Source organism: Papio anubis, chromosome 4 (genome assembly GCF_008728515.1).
Source record: "Papio anubis isolate 15944 chromosome 4, Panubis1.0, whole genome shotgun sequence".
Classification (NCBI taxonomy): Eukaryota; Metazoa; Chordata; class Mammalia; order Primates; family Cercopithecidae; genus Papio; species Papio anubis.
In genome coordinates, this window is record NC_044979.1 from 109,276,033 (window position 1) to 109,294,794 (window position 18,762).

At 41.9% G+C, this 18,762-nt stretch overlaps 1 protein-coding gene across 2 annotated transcripts in view; it reads left to right on the forward strand.

Annotated features, from left to right (window-relative positions):
- Window positions 1-18,053, forward strand: part of POU6F2 (POU class 6 homeobox 2) — a 148,691-nt gene extending 130,638 nt beyond the window's left edge. For both annotated transcript variants that reach the window (XM_021935210.2, XM_031666025.1), the window contains 3 exons: window positions 1,844-2,012; window positions 11,100-11,268; window positions 14,727-18,053. In XM_021935210.2, the coding sequence (XP_021790902.2) occupies window positions 1,844-2,012; window positions 11,100-11,268; window positions 14,727-15,231 (843 nt within the window). In that variant the 3' untranslated portion in view covers window positions 15,232-18,053. The remainder of the gene's footprint in view (window positions 1-1,843; window positions 2,013-11,099; window positions 11,269-14,726) is intronic.
- Window positions 18,054-18,762: the final 709 nt, after the last annotated feature.

An 18,762-nucleotide genomic window follows, 5' to 3' on the forward strand; every position in this document is an offset into this window, starting at 1 on the left:
AAATACCCACCAACAGGTGAATTCATAAACAATATACCATATTCATATATGTATGGAAGGGAATACTATTCAGCAATAAAAAAAAAAAAAACTGAACTACCAAGGCATGCAACAAAATAAATGAATCTCGAAAACAGTATGCCAAGTAAAAGAAGCCAGATACAAAAAGAGTACGTACTGTATGATTCCATTTCTGGACTCAGACAAATGAATCCAGAGTTACAGAAATCAGGGTAGTGGCTGTCTAGGGCAGGGAGTTGAGGGGAAATTGATGACAAAGGAGAGGAGGGAGCATTGTGGAATGATTAGAAGGTTCTATAACTTGATTGTGGTGGTGGTTTCACATGTGTACACATTTGACAAAACTCATCAAACTCTGTGTTTAAAATGGATTTATTTTATTATGTGTAAATTACATCTCAATAAAGTTGAATGAAAAAATGAACACACACACACTGGGAAAGCAGTGACAAATATGAAGTTGAAACACCCCAGGCTGGCTCTTAGGTGCTAACAAGGTGGTAGACCTTCTCAGATTGGTGCCTGTTTGGGGGGTAGCTCTCTCTCCCACCAAAGGTCAGGTCCTGACCTAATTCTACTCACAGGCTGATTCCTTGTTACAAAAGCCTTGCTACGCCTCTGTGAGAATGACAATGGATATGAAAGCACTTTGCAAACCAAAAAATGCTACATCCAATCAACAAAGGTGGCTAATGCTGAGGCTCGTTGTCTACCTGCTTGGGGTCCTGGCCTGCCCTTATGGCAGCTTTCCAGGAGAAAAAAAAAAAAAAAGATGGAGAGACATCCCTCCTGGGCCTCCAAGTAGACCTAGAACCTGCAAGCATTTCCCTTCCCTCTCTCCTTTCTCTCCTCAGCTGAGCTCCTCTCACCTCTTAGAACAACAGTCCTTTGATAACCTGTAGAGGAATCATGAATAAATGGATAGAAAGACAGCCTTCCTTACCACACACACAATTTTAAAAATTAAATTAATTCTTCCTTGTGGCATCGTGACTAAGAGCCCGGGTCCCAGGGTCAGACTTCATGTGTCCAGAGACCAGCTCCTCTGCACTTGCTGGCTGAACCTATAAAATCCTTTAGCTTCTCTGTGCCTCGGCTTCCCTGTTTGTGAGAGAGGGTTGGAAATAGTACCCACACCACAGGCTGATAGGAAAATTAGTCAATGTCTTTAATACAGTGGCTGGCACAGAGTAAGAGTCACAACTGAGAGCTAGAAATCCCACTGGAAATTTTTGTCCTGACTCCGCATCTTCTCTCTGAATTTTCCTTAGGATATCAGGCAGCATTTTATCAACTCCACGGAAACCCATCCAGACTCTAGAGTCTGTAAGAGGAGGAAGTTCCCACACACACTCAGCCTACATTGGAACTTTTCTAAAAATACCAGTTACATAGGATAAAATGGTGGGGCACAGCCACACCTTTAAGTTTTACTTTCCCAATCTGAGTTGATGGTGTTATATTTTATCTATACTTATTTGAGAAGCCTGTCAAGTGTGCTGTAATTGTATGAATAGACAGAAAGGTCCAGCCACATGCCAGGGTCGAGAAATGTAGAAAATTGGGTGCTCTAACAAGCCAAGTAGGGGATTAATAATATATTTAGAATTACTAATAAAATGCCTGTCAAGCAAGTGGCAATATGTGCTCTACAAAAAAAAAAAAAAATGCCTGCCTGCTGTGTAGGGTGTGCACTCTTCCTGAGAAGTATATATTCTTGGAAATAAAATGATTCACCCCCAGATGAAACTTCTGTTCCCAGGCATTTTCCCCCTAATTTTTCATTCATTTGTGTATTTTTTTTTTACATCCCCTCATGTAGCTCCACCAACCCTCCCAGACGTCAGTGGGTCAAGCAGCCTCCCAAGGCAACCTTCTGCACCTGGCTCACAGCCAAGCATCCATGTCTCAAAGTCCCGTCCGGCAGGCTTCCTCTTCTTCCTCCTCATCCTCCTCTTCTTCAGCTTTGAGCGTGGGCCAGTTAGTCAGCAGTAAGTATCCTTTCTGGCTCGGTTTAAATCACGGTGGCCTTCTTGTTGCCTATTTGCAATGTCTTCCTTCTTGTCTCTCTCTCACTCTCTCTTGCTCTCTCTTTCTCTCAACGCTGCAGAGGAATTTCCTGGCACTGCTAGGTCAATACTGAGATGAAGTCCGTCCCCAGGACCAGATGGTTCCTTAGGGAAGCAGGCCCCCAAAGCACACTCCCCGGATTAGTGGCTATCAAGGACCGGGTTCCATCTTAAGTGGTTGCTGATGTGCTGAGTCAGTCCTGCCACTTCAGAAGGTAGCAACTGATCAGCTTTCAGGGCATGAGCCACATAGCTCACAACTGAAATAACCAACAACAGGCACTCAGTTGGCAGGTCAAGCTGCTTTTCTGTGTGTTTGAAGTCCCCTGCCATTCTATTTGTAGGTGTCAGAGGAAATAAAAGAGAGCATGCCTGTGGGCGGGTGGGTGTGTGCGTACAATAAGCCACCTCAAGTGGCATGTGGGGGAAGCTGCATGGGCCAGAATCAGATGAGAAATCTCTGAACAACCATTCATAAAATAGGATAAGCCTGCAAGTCTGCCTCCCTAAATAGCCTATATATGTATATATATAGTTATTAGAATGGTATTTGGCCCTAGGGTTAGGTAGTAGATTTATCACATGCAAATAACAGCATGTTAAGGTGGATGGGATAATGGTCTGATTTAATGTCAGTCACTGTTAATGTAGTTTTTACTTATCTATAAAACTGTGGAACATGTGCATAGATTGCAATTCACCAGGGACCAAAAATCCAGCAGCTATGGACGCCTGCATAGGCATCTGTGCCATAAAATGAGGACATGTGAAGATCTGTGTTTGGTCAAGTGTCATGAATGACCTGTTATAACAGGAACAGTAGGATCTTATATATCATGGGGCAAACCTTAAAGCAAAATGGAGGGTTGCCATGACCTCCCCGACAAGTAATTCTCCTCAAAAAAGGAAAATAATTACATACATGTATGTCTCTATTCAATTATACTGATAATTCAGGCAAGAAAGATGCTTGTGGGTGGGGAAGAAAACGGAATGAGGCATTATGGAAAGATGTTAAAATGCCTGGGTAGGCCGGGCACAGTGGCTCATGCCTATAACCCTAGCACTTTGGGAGGCCAAGGCGGGCAGATCATGTGAGGTTAGGAGTTCAAGACCAGCCTGACCAATATGATGAAACTGGGTTTCTACTACAAATACAAAAATTAGCCGGGCATGGTTGCATGCACCTGCAATCCCAGCTACTTGGGACACTGAGACAAGAGAATCGCTTGAATCCGGGAGGTGGAGGTTGCAGTGAGCCGAGATCACGCCATTGCACTCCGGCCTGGGCAACAAGAGCAAAACTCCATCTCAAAAAAAGAAAAAATGCCCAGGTACTTCACCAGACTAACCTGGATGCTGTTGATCTTAAAGATGGGTCAACACCAGAGTTTCAGGATACATATGCATTTTCCATCAACTGAATTTTAGGTTGTTTAGATATACAACCCTCTCCAGAAACTCTAGTCTGACTTTCATAAAGTTAAGGATAAAGCAAATTTAATTATAGTCAGATTTCCCCTAATTAAAAAAAAAAAATCCTAGGGAAAAGAGTCAAACTTTGTTACAATTCAATATTCTGTATAAGTTTTTGCAAAATACTCCATTTCTAAATGGCAGCAAGGTCATAAATTTAGGATAGGCTGTTAAGCTTTGGTCCTGAAAGAAAAGGAACCAAAGTTTAGCATTTTACAGAGAAGAAATAAGTTAAATATGAAAAAGAAGTACAAACAACCTCCTACTAATACAATGTTTCACACTTGATAAATAGTTAATATGTGTAAGATGGACAGAAAGATGAATGAGTGGATGGGCAGACAGCAGACAGTCAGATGGATGGAACTAGGTTCTCTCTAGTCCCTTGTCACAGCTGGGCAGTGAAGGATGAGCCTTTTTCAGAAATCAGTAACAGAGATACTTTAATGGGCCAGATGGAACTTCCACTGCACAGTAGCCAGTGGGACATATAAGTTCTAGGTTTATGATGAGTGAACCATATTACATATCCTTGGTATAAAATATATAGACTTGGGAAAGAGAGACTCTTTTACCACATGCAATTGAAGCCGGAAACTTCAAACCCTTATGCAGAGCTTGAATGACACCAAGCTAGCTCCACAGTTGTCTCTGCAGGCCAAGAGGGTCTAACAGTACCACTAGGGTCGCATTATGCCCTAACCCATTGCTGGACTTGCCACAAATTTTGAGTTGCCACAAATTTTGAGCATGTTGTTTAGTTAATTCCTTTCTGTCTCAAAACCCAACTACAGAATGAATAGTACATGGATCATAACCCTCTGGTTCCATAATTTGCTATGATGGCTCACAGGATGCAGAGAAATACACATCTACTGGTTTACCATAAAGGATACGATAAAAAATACATATGAACAGCTAGATGAAGAGGTACACAGGGCGAGGTCTGGAAGGATTCCAAATGCAGGAATTTCTGCCCCTGTAGAGTTGGAGTGCACCAGTCTCTCAGAATGTGGATGTTTTCACCAACTTGGAAGCTCTCTGAATTCCATACCTTAGTGATTTTTGTGGCAGCTGCATCATGTAGACATGATTGATTATTAACTCAGTCTCCAGCCCCTCTTCTCTCCCTAAAGAGTCGAGGTGGGGCTAAAAACTTCAAGCTTCTAATCATGGCTTTGTCTTTCTAATGACCTGCCATTATCATGAAGCTATCCAGGAGCCCCTAAGAATCACCTCATTAGAACAAAAGATGCTCCTATCATCCAGGACATTCCAAAGGATTTAGGAACTCCATGTCAGGAAGTGGGCTCAAAGACTAAATATTAGAACAGAAGCACCCCTGTTTGTTAGGAAATTATAAGAGTCTAGCACCCCTGTTTGTTAGGAAATTATAAGAGTCTAAGGAGCTCTGTGCCAGGAACCAAGGATGAAGACCAAGGTGTTGTGTATATATATATACATCTTATTACATCACAATATCACCAAAACTTTGGTCAAAACCGTGACCAATGAGTCCTCCATGTCATTGTCAAAGACTGTCATCCTAGTGTTGGCTAACCTGCCATATGCCAGATGAACTAGAATAGGTGGATCATACAAAAGCTTTGCCCACTGCAAGCAAGAGAATGTTGAGTTAATACCTTAGTAATGATACAAGATGTTCATATGCAAAGGACAGCACGTCTGGGCTCAGAACTACCAAACATGCATACTTATTAGAAAATCTGCACAGTACTTATTTCTAGCACCTTGCCTTGTATTAAACCTTGCTCAGTCTCCATAATCATCAGAGGTGGATACAGTTTTTATAAGCAGAGTTTTTAGAAAGTCAGAAGAAGAGTCAAACAAGTGACTTGACAAATGTCCCAATCAGGTTTAAGATTTACAGTGCACTGTTTAGAAATAGGTAGATTTAGGATTTTGATTGCTTGCTGGATTTTTTTCCAGTATACATTTTCTCAACACCTAAGCTTGATCCTTAGACAGCAAATGACTTATAGTTAGTTCCAGAAAAAAATAAAGCTATAAAGTGAACTTAAAGTTGCATGCCGATAGCATATAGCACAGTGAAACACCCTGATTCACAATCCATGCCATTTTCTACATCCCAAAGAGGTCACCATATTGCAAAAAGACTGTTCTCCCAAATTGCGTTGCAAACTCCCAAATGGCTTCCTATTTCTCAGAAATATGTGGTAAATACGCCCATTATTTGCTGTGAGACTAGCACTAAAAAGCAGACAGCTATTTACATAAGATAGTTAATTAATGAATTCATACCTTTAGAAGCTTCTTTAAAGATGTATATTACTCTCATAACAATCCTACAAATCAGGAATCATGGAAAGATGATGTTGATGCATGGTGACCATTCAACCCATTTAGCAGCACCTTACACTGATGCCCGGGCTAAGAGTGGGAAGGAGCTAAATTAAAAAATAATAATAATAAAAAATAAAGCAAAACTCTGTCCTGACTGATGCATCCTGAGCACTCAATTCAGTATGGGCCCGGTGACCGTGCAACCAGATTCTACAAAGCAGGTTTGTTTTCATGCAGTTTGCATTTAGCGCCCATAAAAATCTTTTTTACTTTCAGTTCATGCATCCCAGGCTTGATTTTGGAAACATCATCATTATATTTATGAGTCACTGCCAATTTTCAATGCCATGTTAGCCTAAGTCCCCAGGCCAGTTAATTCCTCTATAAGTTGATCAAAGGGTCAGACTCAGGGTGGACCCTGGCCATCATTGCTATTATTTTCTGGCCGTGTCTTTAATATATCAGGCTCATGTAATCTGGAGCAAACTTCTATAAAAGATGCCACTTCCTCCGCCCTCCATAGAAGCCCCAGATTGAGTTTCCCTAGAGCCGGTTAAAAGTGCTGGATCCACCTTGTGAGAGAGCTGAGGATTTTCCCTGAAATTCCCATCAAGGTGGCCTTGAGATTCATCCTTAAAATGAACCCAACCTCCCCAGAGCCAGGAGAATAGATGACAGAAAGCCAGATTGACCTATCCCAGGACAGAATGTGAAATTCTGAGCTGAGGCAGCATTCCAGGGAGGACTCTGTTTACCACAGTAACCTCTTATTTCCCCGTTTCAAGCCAAAAAGTATATATTCCTTAAGGAAGGGAAACTATTCTCACAGTGAAACAACCTCAAGAGTTTAAGACGGAAACTTTGGGATTAAAAAAAGAGCATTAGTCTTTTGATGAATTCAAAACATCTTACAGACACCATCTAATGAATTCTTCCAACGTGTGAAGACAAGTCCCACATGTAGTAATCAGGGTAAAGCTATTGTTTATCTAGAAGTGGACTCCTTTTTTGAATGGGAAGATTTTTGTAGTCTCAGAACCCATGGAGCAAAACGATAACAATAACATTTTGCCATCTGAGTTTTATGGATAAGAACACTAATATAAAGAAATCTGAGTGTTCACCTCCAGCAATCAACAAATTTTGCAGAGAGATGCTACTTTGTCCAATAGACCATCACCCTGTTTAAATTTCATAAGAATTTCTATTTTATCACGGATCTAAGTAGAACCAGGAGAAAATACAAGAGTGGAAACTGTCAGAGGAAGAAGAAGGAATTCAACTTCCTGGTGGAATAACTCTTTCTTGGGGGCCTCATGGAAGATACTGGGCTCAGTAGCCCAGGCTCCCATCCCTCTGAGCTGTAAAGTGAAAGTTTGATAATCCACACAACACCATCAATGCACACAGGCTAAAAGTCCATAGCTTCCTTTTCAACTCTGGTTATTGTCAGTGATCTCACAAAAAGCAGCCTGCACGATCACACATACAGATTCAGTTGATAGTCTCAAGGAACTAGTAAGGACACATAAACAATAGACAGCAGGGGAAGGGAAGAAAGATGAGAGGACACATTTACATAAAATGTCAGCCCAAGTCATAAACCTGCCCAATCCTGTGCCACTGTCTGGTGGCAACGCAGGCCCTGGGACTGGAGTAGACCATGGAAACCCTTCCAGATTAAAGACCTGCCCCTCACATACTGGTTAATTCAACTGAATCTAGCTGATCTAGAGATGGGGCTAATAAAGGCAAAAATTTTACTTTCCCAGCCCACTGATTCCCAGATCTTGACCACTTGCCATATGTAGTGAGAGTGGGGTAAGGAAAGGGCCAGGGGGGGATGGCTGCTCCGGAGCTCCTGCTCAACAGACCTGTCTGGCCGATCAGTCCTATACAGGTAAGAGAGCAAGTTTTCTGTGTAGTGAAGCCTGCTGAATAATGGTAAAGGATCAGTAGAGACAATGGCACACAGAGGGCACCACACCCAGACTTGGTCGAGCCAGGGCCACAAAGAAGGATTTCTTTCTGTAGTTGTCAGCAGATCTCCTGCATCAGAATCGCTTATGTTACTTGTTAAAAATGCACATCCCTGGACCCAAACCAGTGACTCTTATACCTGCCAAATTAAGAAACTCACAGTCCTAAAAGTGATATTGTTACGTGGAATGTCTCCAGCTTTCCATTTTTTCAGTTTCAAACCTCCATGCTCACACCCTTGCAAGACTGCCAAACCCTTCTTCCCTCTCTCAGAGAGGCCAGACCCCTCTCTCACTGTACCATTCTGTACTCTCTTCTGTAAACCAGGGTTTCTCAGCTTTTTTTTTTTTTTTTTTTTTTTTTTTGAGACAGAGTCTCGCTGTTTCCCAGGTTGGAGTGCAGTGACACGATCTCGGCTCACTGCAAGCTCTGCCTCCCCAGTTCACGCCATTCTCCTGCCTCAGCCTCCCGAATAGCAGGGACTACAGGCACCTGCCACCACGCCAGGCTAATTTTTTGTATTTTTTAGTAGAGACAGGGTTTCACTGTGTTAACCAGGATGGTCTTGATCTCCTGACCTCCTGATCTGCCCGCCTCGGCCTCCCAAAGTGCTGGGATTACGGGCGTGAGCCACCGCGCTCAGCTATTGTTTTATTATCACCCCACTCCCCCTGCAAGGAGCATTTTTAGGTGTTTTGTTTGTTTGTTTGTTAATCTTAATTGTCCTCCTTCCTCCCCACCCCACCCGTCCATAACATTTTAATACCACAGATATATTGCACATCTGCTCTGTTGATGTACTATGGCCCTTTGGGGGACCACGCCATTGTACTAAGACTTTTCCTGCCTCCCCCCTCAGAACCAGTATCAGCCTCATTGGGAACGCATGCTTTAAATGCAGGGTCACAAAACGGGCTGAGCAAGGAGCAGGTTGGAGGCTGGGTGGTGTGAACATGAGGAGGAGCTGAAGGAGCAGCCAGAATCAGCTGCAGCCCACTGGACATTACCAAGTGCAAATGTACATCCGGGGCAGTGAAATCTTCTAACATTTCAGAAGAATTTGGAAAATGAAGATTTTCCTTTAGAAATAAATGTTTACATGTTAGCAAGTAATTTTTTTAATGTAAACACTAGGAAAGCTGGGTTTTATTTGCACGCTGCTCATGTGCAACTTTTACTCTAGGGAATTTTTTCACGGGGAAAGGAAAAACGGCTCGAGACGGTGACTGCCGAAGTGAGCTCCCACAATCCTTAGCGAGCCCGGAAGCAGCTCCAGGCTGATGTGCTCGTGGGGTTTGGGATCCAGAGCGCAGCCTCCACTAGGGACGACCCAAACAAATCTCGTTAGCCGAGGATTACCTGCCTTCTGGGAATAGTTTTGGGAGAAAAAACAGGATTTCTATTCATCTTAACAGTTTTATAGTCACTGCCCACCCCTGCCCTGCCCATGCTCATAGATTCTCATTGTGCTACACTGAAATATTCACTTCTAGCACGAACTGCTGCTTCACCCTACAAACCTTATAGGTCCTCACGGTGCCTTGCTCCTCCCTGCCTTGCTGGCTGTGTGCACGCTGTCACCGCTGACCAGACTATATGACTCCTCCGTTCTCTGAAAGCTGCCCACTGGGGAAGACCTAGATGAATCCTCCCTCCTCTCCTCTCTCCTGTCTCTGCACACCCGGTGTGGACGTCATACCATTAGTTCTCGATTATACTCTGCCTGATATTTTTCTCTAATTGTTTCTTACGCATTAGCACTGTATGCCAGTCCCCTATAGACTGTAAACTCCATAGAGGCTGAACTGTTTTTGATATTGCCCCTCCCCCCACTCCACACTCCCAGAAGTTACCTTTAAAAAATACTTAGACCGATTGCAGGAGTTATACCACTTTTCAATCTTTCTGCAACAAAATTATGAGTAATGACATTCTACAGGACTTTTTTTGTTGTTGTTTTAATGTGACGATTAAAAGACAAACTATACCTGCTTTGCTGATTCTGTTGACAGAGTCCATTTTCCTTAGGCTGGAGAAGATCCCTCCCCAGTAATAAGAAAATCTGTACTTGAAGCTCCAAGCTCCCCACAGATATTAACATCTTTATTTAAAAGTCCTTGAAAATGGGCGTTTGGCATGAAAATGTTCTGGTTTTGTGGGGTATTTTTTGTTTTGTGTCACGACAACTAGCGTTTCCATAGTTCTCAGCCCAGAAGAGTAATATAGTCTGCCACAGTCCTTGGACAAGTACTCAAATTTACTGAAATTGATGGGTTATTGTTCAGAAAAAGGAAGAGAAAAACTTTTCACCTAAGTCTGAGGAATGAGGTGAAGAACAATAGAGTCAGCTCATAGGGAGAATGGCTTCGCTACAGGCAGGATTGAGTAGCACTTTGAAATCTTCCACCATCCCCAACCCATGCTGTCTCCAGCTTGGTGTATGCTTTCATTTATCCAGGGATCAGTAGCCAGGGGGGGAAAAGTTTCATTCTCCAGCTGTTGTGTCATTTCCCTTGATAAGTCCTAAATTGACCGCGTTATCCAGCACCAAAGGAGCTTTCCTGTGGTAGGCATTTTTTATTATGTGCCCTTTCAGGGGACAAAGGCGTCTGTGTCAGTAAACTGCTATGGGGGGAAAAAGACAATATCATTCTCCCAGTTTCATAAGCATGCTTTTCTGAGGGACCAATGTGAACGTAAGAAATTAGGCAACATTATCATCTGTTAGCCTAGCTGTTAGCCTGGCTGCTTTGGCGATCAGGTGAAGGAAAAATACAAAATGCTATTTTCTTCAAGAGCAATTTTTAGCATTAAATATGCTAATTAAAACATTTCAAATGGAAACCTTTCCCTTTTCATATTTTTGCACAATATTTGAACATATTTATGGGCAAAATGGAGTCTCATCCCCATAGCAAGTGCCTCCCAGTGCTGGCTGTTATTTGTCAAGCCCTAAGGAACATGCTCTGGCATTGGGGAAGTGGCAGTGTGAACAAGCTGTGGCTTTGTCTGGGACAGAAACATCTCGAAGGATGATTTGTGGAGGTGTAATGAATTGAGGATGGAGTCTTGGGTGTCTCACCTGGGAGACAAAGAGAACATTCTCTGAGGTTGGTTTCCTCACTGCTCTGCTGCTAAAGAGGGCCACTTTCTTATAAACCGTAATAAACAGATATTGCTCGGCTGCGTGTTGACGTATTGATCCTATTTTTAAAAACATCTCCACAGATCCTCAAACGGCAGCGGGTGAGGTGGATGGGGTTAATCTGGAGGAGATCCGAGAATTTGCCAAAGCTTTTAAAATCCGGCGCCTGTCCCTTGGCCTGACCCAGACTCAGGTGGGACAGGCTCTCAGTGCTACAGAGGGGCCCGCGTACAGCCAGTCAGCCATCTGCAGGTAACCCGCGCCTGCATGCTGTCACCTCTTCTGGCCGGCCTGGGCCTCATTTGTCCTCGCGGTTCAGCTTTTCTTCGTCGGGTGGGCAAAGCTGGAGGGGCAGAGAGTGGGAACAAAGTTTGGGGGCAGCTATATGTTGGGATTGGTGATCTTGATGCAGACGATGCTGCTGAAGCAAATTTGGGGGTCCTGGCTTTATAACTCCTGTCAACTCACAAAGAACTTCCAAGGCAGTCTCATTGGAAATACGCTACCCCGGGGTCAGGGGCCTTCCTCCTGGGCCCACACTCCTATGCAGCTGAGAGCCACCGACTTTGTCCGTACATAGGTATTCTGAGCAAATGTTGTAAAGCTGCCATTCCCAATTTGTGTTAACGCCTTCGCTATTTCTGCCCAGAGATGGCTATCAGGATTTTCCAAGAAAACACACATTTAAAAAAAAAAATTAACTATCTTGTGACCTTGAAGGTTTTAACTTGCCTTCCCAGAAACAGCTTTAAAAGCACGTTTATAAGAAATAAAAAATAAAATAAAAGAAGAAGCGGCTGCTTTAAATGGCTCAGAAAAGGGTAGTGAGAATCTGGCCTAACCTTGCTCATCTCCCCCAAATTAAGTAAATGAATAACAGAATCCGGCCTTGGTTGTGTTCAAGTTGATCCGGGTTAAGTGGTCAGAAGCAGGCCCCGTGCATGCATGTGTGTGTTGCACTAATCCCATGTTTATGCATGAGGTAACAAAGGCACTTCGGTAAGAGCTTTTTCCTCTTGGGCAATACCTTATGAGTCCTCCTCCATCAGGAAAAGCCAAGAAACCAACTCTAAACTCATTTAAGTGGATTTTGTTCTTGGTGATCCATGAAATGCTGTCTTTTTATCTGCTCTTTATACTTTTAATGTATTCCCCAAAGGACGGAAGTGTACTTTTCCTGCAGTTTAAGACTAAGGTTATAAATAACATCAGTATGGGGTAGTGGCTTGCAGCTCACATTTTGCTCAATGATTTTCCATAAAACCCATTGATTGTTGTTAAATACAAAAAGCACCATAGGATCCTCTCACTTCTATGGCCTCCCCTACTGTTTTTTCTTATAAGATACCTCCCTGTAGAAAATAACCTTTATTCAGTCTATACAAGGATACTACTGCTGGGAAATTTGTTTCAAGGCTTGTATATGTTATTCCAAACAACATGTACAGAAGCATCAACACTAACAAGCAGCATCCATGATATGAATACCATTGCTCCCTGTTGGGAAACATTAATTTTGTTTCATCTTGACAGCCTTGGGATAAAAGCAGCCACAGGTTTTTTAGTTGTTGCCAATTTTCTATTGGTGCTAAATTCCTGTTTAGCTTATTTTTAGTCCTAAAACGTGATTTCCTTTTATTGATATAAGTGCTAGCTAATGTTTAACTCATGCATTTAGCACTTCTTGGGCATTCCCAATCAAGTATGTTGATTTCTAAAGTCTACCCCAGAGAGAGGTCAAAAAAGCTGTGGCTGAAATGTGGAGACTTTGGGAATTCCTAGTATAACAGAACGTGTCTGATGCCTTGACTTTTGCGTCTTTCTCTAGCTTCTAGTACTTCTGTGAGATCGTTTTAAGAGCTATCTACCAAGAAAAGAAAGAAAGACCGAGATCTTATATTGGAACAATTTAAGTGAATTCAAAGGGTGCTGAGGAACCTGCTTTGGAGCCTGCACACTCAGGCATCGCTTGTCCCTCATTAGCTGCAGTGACTCCTAGGAGCTGCTTTAAATCCCTCCTTATCAGAGGCACAGAGAAAAAACATTACCGATACACTGATCAGCCCTATCACAACCTCTGTCCCCTGGTGCCTTGACACTGTAAAGCCTGTTGTCACGCAATCAAATATTTAAGCTTTGGGGATTTTATGGCAAACGATGGCAAAATGTGGTATGTGGCAAATTAGCACAACAATGAGAGCTTTTGAGGAGCTTGCCTTAAAGGACAAGTTCATTAAATAACATTAAATGATCAGTTCACTCTGTATTGAAAGCAAATGTACTCCTTCCCTCCTTGACCAGTACTGGAAGCTGGGTTTTTCAAAAATAAACAAATAACCCTTGAGTTCTATGTGGAAGGGAATGCTATGGAAATTGCATTAAAATTTGATTCTGTTTGTGCTGCTTATCACATTATAAGAGATCTAAAATATGCCGCCCAAAATAAGATTGTGGCATATAAAAGAAACCTATCCTTTTCTGCACTTTTGCAAGCATCTTTACAAAACATATTCTGAGTAACACAGGCTCAGTTTAGCTCTATGAGAACAGACCATTGTAATAAGATGCACTCTGTAGTCAGAAGTTTTTCAACAGCATGGGATACTGTAAAAGGGAGAGGAGAATTCTGTGTATCCAAAGCTGTCATACTAGAGAGTTGTGAATTTGGATTTAGAATAAACAAACAAATGAATTAAAGAATTCCTACTTTCTTTGGTACCTCATTGAGAGTGAGTGTGAGTTTGGTACCAGGGCGACTTCTTAAAACACTCTATATAATTTTGTCCATGACACTTCATATTTTTTAAAGTCAATGTAGCAAAGAATTGCTGATGGCAGTTGATACATAGAAGACCTCATTTACAGAAAATGATATCATTCAAGTACAGTTTGCAGATATCACACATTAAACACAGCTTGGTGCCCTGGTGCAAAAGTACACCATTACGCCGGATGGTGTTTGGAAGGCAGGAGGTGGCCTTAGCACACCCAGAGGTGGGGTGTTTTATAGTAATTACAATGTGTCCAGCTGTTTGAGCCAGACCAGGAAAGTAGCAATGGGTTATGTTTTACCTGGAAAAAGGGCATGTTGTTAACTTACATATGGTGAAAATTGTTTGTTCCCAGAGACAGAAAAAGAGAGAGAAGTCAAAATGAGACACAAAAGAGAGATAAAAAGAGAGCCATAAAAAAGTCCCAGTGGCCATCAGTGACTATGATAATAGCAATAACATTTTTATAACCAAGTCAGTGGGGGAAATTTAAAGAAATCCAAATGTAAAACATGTAAAGAATCATTTTAAATGAAAGAATGTGACAACTGTCATCTTTGATGTCACTTCCTAGTGTTAATTTTTGCCTTCAGGAGTCTGAGGACTGGAGAAATGGAGCTGGTACTGTTAAATAAAAGCTTAGATCTCAGAGTTTATAGGGAAAAGGCCTGTGAGTTGTTTGCGTGCCTGTTATGATAGCTCATGCATCCTGCTGTCTCTGCTTCTCCTCACCCCTGTCTGTGCGCCTGTGTGGTTTGCATGGTCTGGCATGGAGCACGCTGGGAGGGTTGGCACTGGCTTGGGCAGGGCTGGCTACCTTGCAGCTGGCTATTAACCTGCAGCGAATTCGCCCTGCCAGGCAGTCAGGCAGGCAGGCAGGAGGCCCACCCTGGCAGAGGACTCAGTGTAAGACTGTTCTTTCTCAATTTTCCCCCCCAGACACACCATCCTGAGAAGCCACTTTTTCCTACCACAGGAAGCCCAAGAGAACACTATAGCTAGCAGTCTGACAGCCAAACTGAACCCTGGCCTTTTGTATCCTGCCAGGTTTGAAAAGCTGGACATCACCCCTAAAAGTGCCCAGAAGATCAAGCCGGTGCTTGAGCGGTGGATGGCTGAGGCTGAGGCCCGCCATCGAGCAGGTATGCAGAACCTGACCGAGTTTATCGGGAGTGAACCATCCAAAAAGCGCAAGCGGCGCACCTCCTTCACACCCCAGGCCCTTGAGATCCTCAATGCCCACTTTGAGAAGAACACACACCCCTCTGGGCAGGAAATGACCGAAATTGCTGAGAAGCTGAACTATGACCGAGAAGTAGTTAGAGTTTGGTTCTGCAATAAGAGGCAAGCCCTGAAGAACACAATTAAACGCTTAAAACAGCACGAGCCGGCCACAGCAGTCCCTTTGGAGCCCTTAACAGACTCTCTGGAAGAAAACTCCTAAAGAGATGCCCACCCATAATCAGAAGCAAAATTCACAGAAACTAAACTCCACGCTTGGGACTCCACGACAATAACAATGACTTTTAATTTAATTTAAAAATAGCCCCGGCCATCATCACCCTTGTAAGTAAAAGACTAAGAAAACTACCAAGTGGACAGAATGGTTTCTACATGTCTGTTGGTTTTCCAAATAGGAAACAAGAAATTTTTTTGAAAATTTTTAAACAAAGAATACACCACACTGAAGGTGTATACGGTAGGATAGTTCCCTTCCCCCACCCGTCTCCCCCAAACCCAGTTTTTTAATGGACTTAAAGCAAACCAAATAACCACGTACTTTTTTCTGTATATTATGAAAATGTGAACACATTTTAAGGAAAAAGAAAAAAAAAAAAACCTAAACCAAAAACCAACAATGAAGAAACAAAAACTTTGATCTGTTCAAAGCGAATACAAGCCTGCCACCTGGAGGAAAGACTGCACCCCTTCAGGTACTAAGTGCTGATTCACTATGAAACCTATTAACCAAAGTCAGAAACATGGCATTGCAACGCGATCGTTCGTCCACGCTTCTCCGCGCGTAAAGTTGTGTTACGAATTTTTACATTTGTACTAACAGAACAATAGAAAACCTGATTTCTCCCATCTTTCCCATCTATTGTCTCCACCCACGGGGTGGGTACCATTGTTGAAGCCATTCTGTGAGGCTCACTATTGGGTTTTACTTGGGTGGGGGGTGGGGAGGGTGGTCTTTTTTCTTTTTCTTTCTTTTTGACGGGAGGGCATCCTGGATCGTGTGCCAAAGCATTTGTTGCTTTTTTCTCACTATGACTTGTGGGTTTGAGAAAAGAAAATGGAGCTCGCATTTCTCTCTTTTCCTCCATTTCTCCATCTCCCTCGCGCGTGGCTCCCGGGGTCTGCTGGAAAGCCACGGAAGTGGGGAGGAACAGTGTCTTTTCCACTCAGATCCTAGTGAAATGCAGGAGAGACTCCAAAATAACTAGGGCTTTGCTCGATGAACTGTCAACACTGGCATAAGCTGTAATTGTGCTCACTGTCCACACCAGAGCTTGGGATTTTTCTCAGTCTGTTGGCCACGTACATGGAGAGCTGACCAAAACTAATTTTGTAATATAAACATAAGCTGCACATTTGGTTCAATACTTACATCTATGTTATGCTTCTGTGCAAAGCAATTTCTCTCAGAAGTCTGACAGCCAAAGAAATGTCTCAAGATTTCAGTCAAATACACACATGGCATGCACACACCCATAAACATACACACAAAGACACAGGCTAAAAAGAAAGTGATAGCAACTGAATCATTAAAGGCCATCGTGTATCCTGTTAATCTCATCTTTTCTGCTACTTCTTTCATTCCAATATCGATGGCAGACTTTTTTCAGGGGGGAATAATTATTCTTCGGGATATATAAATGGAGCAGAAAGGTGGCGGGCAAATTTAAACAACTGGAATTGGGGGCTAGGTTCTTCAGGGGAAAGAAAGTTTGAAGAAATTTTCACCAAAAGAAAAAAATATAGAAGGGGCTTATCTAACACATCAGAATACCCTTCAATATGAGAACTAGAGGATTATTTCCTTTAAAAAAATAATTTAAAAGATCTGTGGGCTGCAATAACCTAATAAGCAAGAAGGACATGTTAGGATGTGAGGAAGGCTGTGCAGGTGAGCACTTGGCACCTGCCACTGCTGTTTTCACCCAGGTACAGGCAGATGGTGTTCCATTAAAGGAGCAGGCAAAAGAGAGCCGTCAATTTGCTTGCTGTTGAAATGTAAATATTCATGCATAATTTATAATCATGCTAATGTATTATCTAGAAGTAAGTTGTGAAAGAAAAAAGAGAAACCCAATCTCAAGTTGCCCAACTGAGTAGAAATGCCATCTCCTTCCCCTAATACACTCCCTCCCCCCAGGGGGTTTGAGTTTCTTCTGTTGGCTCCTTTGCTGGTTGTGTAAATGCTACGGTATAATTGTCCCCTCCGATGATTCATGCAGCAATCAAGAGACTACCAGCAAGGAAACTCTAAAAGGAATCCTGGAAGCGGAACAAGTCACTCGTAAAGGTGTTTCCATTTTATCAGTCAATGCTAACTGGACCACAGCTAACTTGATCTTCAATGCCAACATCACAGAGTCCCTTTCGCCACCTCAAAAACTGCACAAATATGGACAACCCAGAAACCCAAAACTTTATTGATTAAAACAGATTTTGGATTCTCCTAGGACCTGCTCCAAATTCCATCAAGAAAAGCTCCCTGCGAAGAGAAGTTAACAAGATAACATATGACGGATGCTAAATATTTAAATATATGCCGGCAGCGGTTACATAAGGCCTGCTCAGTTCTGAGATCTATAATTGGGAGGGTCTAACTAGGACAGGGAAAATATAAAATAAAAGTAATCTTCCAGAGTGGAACAAAAAAGAAATATATTCATCCCACAGTCGTAACACCATTCATGTGCAGTGATTTTTTTATAGTTTTATAATTTTGTATTGTTTTATAAATTATTTATAAGGTGTTGTAATGCTTCTTATATTAATTTTTTACAGATAAATTTTTTGCTACAAGGCATAAAAAGGTGCCTGAACAGATTCTTAGGAATATAAATTATACTGTGTAACTCATAAGTCTTTGGGACCACATCTAATGCTTAATTTTATGATGACATTTCTCATGTCTACTTGTAAACAACTTCATATGCCAATAGCGTTTAAGTGTCTTTTATGTTTCCATGAACTGAAGGTTAAGGTTTGCCACCCACAAAAAAATAAAAGTCACTTTGGGCATATGTGATTGTATTTCAAGCTTCAGTATTTTTCTCACATAATTTTTCATTATTGTCATCTGCATTTTCTTCATTACTTCATGAAAAAAATGACAGTGGATATTACATTTTACACTTGTTTATAGATTTTCTTTCTTTTTCAACCAAGAAAATATTTTGAACAGTTGAAACTTAATTGCATTTGCAAGGTTTTGGCTTTTTTATGTTGTCATCACACAGATGCACACACACATACACACACAACACGAAAGAGAGAACAAAAAAGCTAAAGGAGCTAGAAAAAACAAAACAAAACAAGTAGAGGCGTATCAAAGAACTCAAGCTATAACCAAAAAGAAATCGTAAAATGCCTTTGCTCGTTTCTCTACGCTGGACCAAAGCTCAATATTTGTAGGTATATGCACATTGTATAGATATGGCTAAATGTTGCTGACAATCTCGCAATACTAAACTGTTCCTATTTTAAGAAAAAAAAAAAAAGAAATACAAACTGTTCATCAATGTTTTACCTCAGCACTCTACTTGTACCCAGTTAATGACCAAGCTTAAAAGAAATGGAGATAAAGGAAATTGATTTTCATTTCAATGTTTGACTGTAAAATCTGTTTGGATAACATTTTGTAATGAGCCTTTTGTCATGTGATTTGCTTGTCTTCAACTTGAAATTATGTGAGGCACATTTGTTTATTTGTTGTTAAGAAAGTGATTTTTTTTTTTTTTTT